Below are 8,195 nucleotides of genomic sequence, written 5' to 3'. Positions count from 1 at the left end.
CTGTGTTGAGGGAGAGCACAAAATTCTTGGTAGAATATAGACTACATATTTATATCCAAAAGTCTCTTTAGGCAGGTTTCTGTGACAACTAGAAAACCAAAACTATTTGGACATCCCCTCTGGCTAAAGTGATCTACTGGAATTAAAAGCATTTGCAATATTAACAATTACTTTTCATAGATCAAGATCACTTAAAATGTATAAAGTAGGCTCGTTCCATGAGGTGCTTTTTATCCCCCAGCAAGAACAATTACATCAAACTTGCATATTCTAATGTTCATTTTTAGAACTCCATGAAAGCATTATGGTCTATTATTGTAAGAAAATGAGAAATCTATAGCTTCGTGTATTTGTAATTGTATTAATACTTAACATTGATCTTAACAACTGATTTCTGTTAAGACTGTAAGAGAGGCACTGCTAGAGTGAAAAAGCAGGTTTTATTTTTTAAAAGGTTGAAAAACACATCCGGGACAAAATTTCGTCAATCAATAAATTTCCAAGAAATGGAGTAAACTGTTGTGGGACTCATTCAGAACAAGTTAAATTGAAATTGCAAAGGGGATTTTTGACAATGCTAAGGGGAGAAAGCCCCTGACTAAATTTTAAACAATACTTCACATACCCCCAACTGTTCAAGTGGCAGAGAAAATAAATTACCATAAATTATATGCCAAGGCAACTTAAAAACAAAACGAAACATGAGGCTAAGATTTCCTTAGCTTTTCCAGGAAGTGTGTAACACTGTGCTTCTAGCCTGCAGGCTGGGGCGGATTCAGGACCTGTCAAACGTCAGGATAGTTGCAGTAATATACCGCTGAGCTGGCATCGGACACCACGGAGGAAATGGCCCCGTGGCTGTCTGGGAGATTCATACTGGAGTCATGTCCCTGGTAGGGGAGACCCATTTCGGGTTTGCACACAAAGTGCAGATACTGTTCAAATTCTGTGCGGTCCACCTCCCCGAGGAGCTCCGCGGGCTGGTTGGGGTCCGTGCCATCCCGGCAGGGCAGCGCCTCGGGAGGGGGCGAAGGCTGCCCGGGGCCTGGCGGATGCTGCTGCTGCTGCTGCTGCTGCTGCTGCTGCTGCGGTGGCGGTGGCTGCATGTGGAAACCGCGCGCGCCTCCCGCCGCGGGCGAGCCCATCGCGCCGTAGTACATATGTAGGGCGCTGGGGGGCGCCAGGAGGCCTGGCATTGCAGGGCTAGAGGGCTCTGGACCCAGCCGCGGGTGCATGGGGCCAGCGGGCGGCTCCGGAGGCATCGCGTAGTCCGAGACCTGCGCATAGCTGTAGTTGCCCGCAGCGGGGCAGTCCCCTGGCAGAGGTGCAGCGAAGAAGGCCGGGTCCGGCTCCACGCCATCCAGCGGGGACGTGTCGGGCGTGGGCAGCGGGTAGCTGTCGAGCGGGGGCGCACCCAGGCCTTGGCAGTCACGGTAGTGGCCACCCATGTGCGGGGGCAGCAGCGGCGGGCCCGCGGGGAAGCCCTGCTCTGGGAAGGGGAGGCCCAGGCCGTCCATGGCCACGCGGCCGCCCTCGGGACCCAGAGCCGCAGCCTGTGGCTCGGCGAGGCCGTGCAGGAAGCCTCCCTCCACCCGCTTCAGCCGCTTCACCTGCTTGCGCCGCCGCGGACGGTACTTGTAGTTGGGATGGTCTTGCATGTGCTGCACGCGCAGTCGTTCGGCCTCCTCCACGAAGGGCCTTTTCTCCGCCAGCGTCAGCGCCTTCCATGACTTGCCTGCATGGGCATGGGAAGGTGGACAAGAGAGCAGCGCTTACTCACTTGTGCTCCGGCCCCAGGCCCTACCTGGTCCTAACTCTTCCACCCAATCTTGGAATTCTAAAACCAGAGGAGAAACCGTGTCAAGTTAGAGTAAAGGTTTGGAACCCAAGTTCCAAACCTTGGAGAAAATACTTTTCTCCAAGAAAACTTGGGAGAAAATACTTTTTCTAAGGGTTTTTGGAAGAGGCTTCTCCTCTCACCCATCTCCTGGTCGTTCGAAAAATGTTCCCTGGGCTGGAAAGGGGTTGATTACTGGCACGACTGACCCGACGAGTGATAGGGGTGCCCTATCACAGCTCAGAAGCACCGGGAAACCGCCTCCTCAGAACCACTGCACTCGCGCCCAGGCCATCCGGGTAATGCGAGGGCGGACTAACAAGACCGAAAACCCGTTTGGGAAGAAAGGGAGCAGAAAGCGGTAAATGAACAGAGTGCTCCCAGGGATGGACGAGGATACAACTCACACCTGGTTTCCCAAGCTAAGCAAAACAAAACAAAGTGCCTTTAGGCTCAAGGAAGTGGCTCAGTGATTCGCACAGGAGAGTCTGGTAGCCTGGGTCCCCGGCTTGGACTCACCTAGCATCTTGCTCAACTCAGCATTGTGAAGGTCCGGGTTCTGTTGCGCCAGCCGCTTTCGCTCGTCCTTAGCCCACACCATGAATGCGTTCATCGGCCGCCGGATGCGAGACTCGCCTTTGGCTCGGCCGGCAGCCCCTGCCGGCGCTCCGCTACTGGCCGCCGCCTCGCCCTTCACTTTCATGTCCCCGAGGGGGCTCAGCGACTCGGCCCAGGGGCAAGGGCCAAGCCCGGCCATCACCGCTGGCAGCGCGTTCCGGGGCTGGCTCTGGTCGTCACTGGCGTACCCCGCATCCGGGCTGCTCATGGCGCTCCAGCCCTGCCCCGCGCCCCGCTACCCTCCGCAGGACACGCCACCTCCCCCAACCCGGGATTTGCGGGGACGGGGTGGAGAGCGAGGCAGGAGATACCTCGAAGGCTGCGAGAGTCTCCGGGCCCCAAGCCGCCACCTGCCTCCCTGGCCAGTCCCAGCCCACTGACTAATCAATGTCCCCAGTCCGCCCAGTGACACTGCTAGCACTCCCAGGCCGCTGGCCCTTTTCTGCACAGATGTGGCCAATAGAGCGGCGGGGGCGGGCCAGGTCCCGTCGTTAGGCCCACGCCCAGCCTATGGTCGGAGTCCCAAGTCCCAGTTAACCCCATGCCCGCCCTTTTCCCCTCCCCCGACCCCGCGCCCAGGGCTACACCTGCTCCCGGGAAAACTGGCTGGAGCCGGGCTCTGGCGCCAAGTCCTGTCGGACCCGGGAAGGAGAACAACTGAAGAAGTTTCTGGGGGCGCTGACTACCGCAAGATAGAGGTACTTGCCCAAGATAGTTCACATTAGCTGCTAAGCATCGGTTCTATTCTCTTTCAAATCACATGCTATTATAGGAGTCAAGAATATTTCAGTGCTGGATGAACTTGCTTCCTTCCAAGGGACAGCATGGGTGTCTTCTTCAAATTTATTTTCTCTAGTGCTGAAAATAAACGAATGCAATCTCTCCCAAGAACCTACCTTACTTGCATTATACTCAAAATGTTATGTTCAAGGTAAATTCTAATTTTTTAAAACAAGATTTAAATAAGAAATGACGTTCATTTTTCAGTCCATCACCCTGAAGAATTTAACGGTTTTATTCATGATTTTAAAAACCCTTGAAAATTTGTACATTAAAATGTGTAAGATACATATACCAAAACTGTTTCTCCTGTGTTTCATAGTTTTGATTTATAAAACGTGAAGACTTGCACGGGGCCCTAGGTTTGATTCCCTGAACCATACAAAAAATCTAAATAAAGATAAAATATAAAGATAGTAATATTTGTCTTAAGTGCCCAAATTTATTAAGGGAAAGAGAGTAATAGTTTGAGCAGCAAAATAGCTGTATCTCTTAGTATCTAAAGTAGCTACCCTGGCAATTAATCAGGGCATTTCTACACATCTCTTTAGACTGGAAAGAAAATGTGAATGACTATTAAACTTCTATTTAGACCTGAAAAAGGTTTTCCATGGATTTTTTAACAAACCCATATACAGTAATTATATACAACACAGAATTCCACTCAGTATTCTCTTATTGCACTCCAAACCTTAGCAAACTAGTATCTTTAACCAACCATATGAGTTAAACACTTATAGCTTAACCAGAAGGGAAACTGAGATGCAGAGAGGTCTTTCAGGAACATGACTGGATGGTGAAATTTGCAACCAGCAGTTGACCTTCAGACCAGGAGCCAAGATACCTTCTTCCACCCCCCCCCTCCACCCTGTAATGTTTGTGTATTTGTGTTATTTTCGAATGTAACCAACAGGGCTACAACTACATACGTTTGATAAAAAGAAAAATCAATGCATCAATCTCCAGAATAGATTTACATAGTTTGCTACGAAGGGGCAATGAAAACCATAGCCCTTACATCCGGGATCTAAGGGGTAAAATGCTATAGCTTTCTGTGTGATATTTCAGTGACAAAGTCATCTATCATGTCTGGCTCATTAGAGGCATCCATAAAAACACAGGGCTTTTGCTAACTCCTGGCCTTCAGTTTCTGTCATTGCTTTTTCTCCAAAGAACGAATATATAACTGTTTTTAACCAACTTTTCTTTAACAAGGATTTGTGGAGCTTCCTTGGCTCTCCCTTCCTTTAGCACCCAGTCTTCCTACTGGGACTGTAACATTACAGTTCTAGTTTATAGGTAACTACGGTTAAAACAAGAAAAAATAAATAAGTTTGCTTAAAGAAATCATGGAAGAATGTTTTTAATTGATAGTTTAAAGGAGTTTATCTTACATTTGATGGTGAGTTTTCCTTTCAAGTTTTATTTCTTCCGAAAAAAAAAAAAAAACTGGCTTGAAAATAAAGCAAAAATGCATTGCAAATGGTTATATAAATAACGAAAGTATAGGAGTAGAGACGGCAATATTGGCTGGGCTGGGTGGCCCAGGCCTATATTCCTAGTCACTCAGGAGGCTGAGAAAGGAGGATGGCAAATTTGAGCCCAGGCTCACCAATTTAGGGAGACTCTGACTCAAAACAAACAAAGATCTGGAGTTGTAGTTCACTGATGAAGCACTCCTGGTTTGATTCTCAGTACCACAAGTTTTTTTAAAAAAAATTTTTTTTTTTTTAAGACGGACAGCAATATTACCAGTTAATTCCCTAAAACCTTGCTCCTTGCTGGTTTTTTGAAAGATATTGTCCACCTTTTCTAGATTGTAATAAATATGTTTTCAAAGATCTCAAAGCAGAATTTTCTCTTAGTGCAAAATCTTTCATGAACTAAGAGTTTTTAGACTGGAAACTGAAAAACTAAACAAAACCAATGCCTGTGCCAGAATCCATTTTCTCTAGATTAATCTATTGGACCAATTTCTTCAAAGATAAGACAGACTACAGGAAATATAATCCAGTTGTGGTTACAGAAAAAGTACAAGAACAATTTAATCCTTGTTCACCCTCCTCTTTTTAAGGTTGGGAAACTGATGGATGAAGAAAACCTAAGGATTTCACATCGTTATTTGTACCGGTTCCTGGAGACTAACCACTGATTTTTGTCAGATAAAGTTACCCGGAAATAAAGTGAGTGAACATCCATAAGAAGGAGTTGGAGCTTCAGATTTTGGCACTTCTTTTTTTACTTCTTAAAACACCCTCCTTGGGAGTCATAACGTAGCATTTACTTAAATTTACCAAAAAAGGATTGTGGTGCCTTTCCAAGACCAGTCATCTTTTACATACTAGTTACCTAGGCTTGATTTCTTTTAAATCTGGACAGATTTTGGGGGGGGGGGGTGCGGGGGAGCACTGGGGACCGCGGCGCAGCAAACTGGTGTGCGTCGTAGTGTGCGGACTTGTATTTCAGTCTCTTTACTAAACGCAGTCTTGGAAGCCGAGCTCTCGACGTTATCGGAGCCAGCCACAAATGCCACATGTAAAGAAGCAAACATCCGGAGTGGCTTCCTGCAAGCCTTGCTTTTCTCAACACGAGATATATACTGGGGTCGGGTGTGGGGGTGGCGTAGAGGGATAAGTTTCACGAGTTAAGAGCCTTGTACGCCAGCTTTGTAGCCGGCGGTGGGCTCCTGATTGCGCTTATACTCCCCGGGTTCCCAGGCCGTACCCAAGGCTCCAAAGGCAGGGCGAGGAAGCGACTAATGTAGCAAGAAGCTGTGCCTGTTACCACTTGGGGCCTTTGGCCAGCGGGCGCAGAAATTAATTCGGGTAGGTGGGGAACTGGGGCTCAGACCTGAAATCAGGGCCAAGCTTTTCCGAGGGCCTCTGAGTGAACAGGCAAAGGCTGGGTGATTTCCGGCGGGTCTGTTGTGTTTTCGATGCTCGGGAAGCGGGAGCCGGACAAAGGACACTCAAGTCAATCGGGAAGGATCCGCGAGCACCCAGGCAGATCTGAGGTGGCTCTAAAGAGCAAGTTCGTGGGGGCGGAGAGTAGAGCGCGCACAGCAAATCCGGGAAAAACTCAGGTGCGGCAATAATATCCCTAGAGAAAAAACAACAATAAGGGCTTTGCATTTATAAATCGTTCAGGGTCGGCTGCCTCCCGGAACCGAGAGGGAGGTGGTCTGCGGCGGCGGAGCACAGTCCAGGGCGCTGCACCTCCCAGGTAGGGCCACGCAGCCCGACTGCGCCGATTGGCACCTTGGGTACGGGCGCCCACCGGGCGGCGCCGCCGCTCCCCCTTGCTACCTTTCGCGTCTCCTCCCTGTCCCTGGGCGAGTAGCCGTGGGTCCAGGATGGAGGTCGAAGGTCGCGGGCGGGAGGGGATTGGTGAGGAGGAAGGAGTGACCGGGACGATAGCGGTCACCCGCACAGCTGAGGCTGGCGCCGAGCACCTCCGGGCCCCGGAGGTTCGCCCCAGACCTTGCAACCTCTGCTACACCGATCTGTCCTTCCGAAAAGCGAGACTGAGAGAGTGGCTCTGGGGACGTTCGTTTTCCGCAACGATGAAAGCGTTAATTTTACTTTCATGCCTTCTCCCATTCTACCACCTGCATCCCTTCCCAGTGCATAGTCCCCCCCACCCCATCTCGCGGCGGTGGGAACCCCGCCCTGGTAGCCGGCGACTTCTCGACGGTATCCTCGTTCCCTTTTGGCCCCGCCTGGGGTTTGCGCCGGCGAAGCAGGAAATGCGCTGTTCCCGGTCCACTTTTCTGCTCAGAACTGGTCCGCAGGGGTGTTTCTTATGATCCCCCACCCCCAACTGTGGTCTCCGGGTTGATGTGTGGTCTCCTTCCCTTTATGGCCTGACCTTTGGAACCTCAGGTTAACGGAGTGGGGCGGGGAGTGACGTTGGGGTGAAGGTGAGAGCTCATCTCCGAACCCATTATAAGTTACATACTCACAGCCTCTCTGGTCCCTTTCATGTCTGCCTCCTACTTTAAAGGAAATTTCAAATACAACTTGGTTTCTAGGCAAGGCTGATTCTATGGCTGGTGATCTACTAGCCCTCTGAATCAACCACACCTTGAAAGACACCAGGGATTCCATGGAGAGTTGTATCTTCCAACTGACCATTCTTATCAGTAGCAGGTCCCCTGCGAACTGAACACTTACATTCCCTCCCAAAGGAGAGCAGATGCAGCCCCTGCCTCGAAGGAATGTACATTACACTGTCGTTAGGCTTCTTCCCTGATGTATTTACATCCACCTGGGTGTTCTGGGTCTATACCCTGTAATGATTTGTTCCTGGCTTGTGAAGGGGATGCTAACATCAGTAGGTCAAGTACTTTGAGATTTTTTTTTTTTTTTTCTTTTCCTAGTAGAGGTAAAAGGTTGTCTTTCCACCCTGAAAACTCTGCCAGGTTTCCCTGGGAAACAGAGCTGGCCTGTGCCAGATGGTTGGTTAGGGCAAGGTGTGCATTCTGTGATCATAGAAGTGATCAAAGTTAAACAGGTCATAAGACAGGCCATTCCTGACAGCACTCATTACCTGCTCTTCTGTGCACTTTAGCCACAGTGTATCAGATTTTGAAACAGTACCAGGGTAGCTGAGTTGACTTTCAAAGTTTCTAAATAGGAGGAAAAATACTAGGGATCCTTGCTGGAATCTATTGCTGTTCGTTTCAGTTGATCTTTGTTATCAAAATTTTCTTTTTGCTAATAGCCTTGGCTTTCTTTCATTTAATAGCAATACAGGGTCTTTGGATCATTTCATTTTTATGTCCCCAGAGCACATACAATTTATAGTTTCTAATGAATGCCTATGTTTACAAGTATAATAGCTCTTTCCTTCTGGATGAGTCATTGGGAGTCATTGGGTGTCACTGGGTGCTCTCCCTTCTAGACAAGGCACTGAGAACCATCTCCTAGACCTCAGTAAAGATTCTGTTCTTAGTGCAATC

The 8,195-nt window shown here is 49.1% G+C and overlaps 1 protein-coding gene across 1 annotated transcript; it reads right to left on the bottom strand.

The window, feature by feature from the left end:
- Positions 1-421: 421 nt before the first annotated feature.
- Positions 422-2,893, bottom strand: SOX17 (SRY-box transcription factor 17). The gene is made up of 2 exons (XM_079143510.1): positions 2,357-2,893; positions 422-1,735 (listed from the first exon to the last, which is right to left on the bottom strand). Exons 1-2 carry the CDS (start codon positions 2,661-2,663, stop codon positions 786-788), a joined length of 1,257 nt encoding a protein of 418 aa, XP_078999636.1. The 5' UTR covers positions 2,664-2,893; the 3' UTR covers positions 422-785.
- Between the last annotated feature and the right edge of the window lie 5,302 nt (positions 2,894-8,195).

Source organism: Sciurus vulgaris, assembly GCF_902686455.1.
Source record: "Sciurus vulgaris genome assembly, chromosome: 1".
In the NCBI taxonomy this organism is placed as follows: domain Eukaryota; kingdom Metazoa; phylum Chordata; class Mammalia; order Rodentia; family Sciuridae; genus Sciurus; species Sciurus vulgaris.
Note: the sequence above shows the minus strand (reverse complement) of the source record. Positions and strands in the feature narration are given on the sequence as shown.

Bases quoted from the DNA above. Each gene is read 5' to 3' on its own strand.
- SOX17 (XM_079143510.1), bottom strand. From the start codon at position 2,663: ATGAGCAGCCCGGATGCGGGGTACGCCAGTGACGACCAGAGCCAGCCC. The intron at 1,736-2,356 runs GTGAGTCCAAGC...ATGCCCATGCAG, and splicing joins TGAGTTGAGCAAGATGCTAG to GCAAGTCATGGAAGGCGCTG.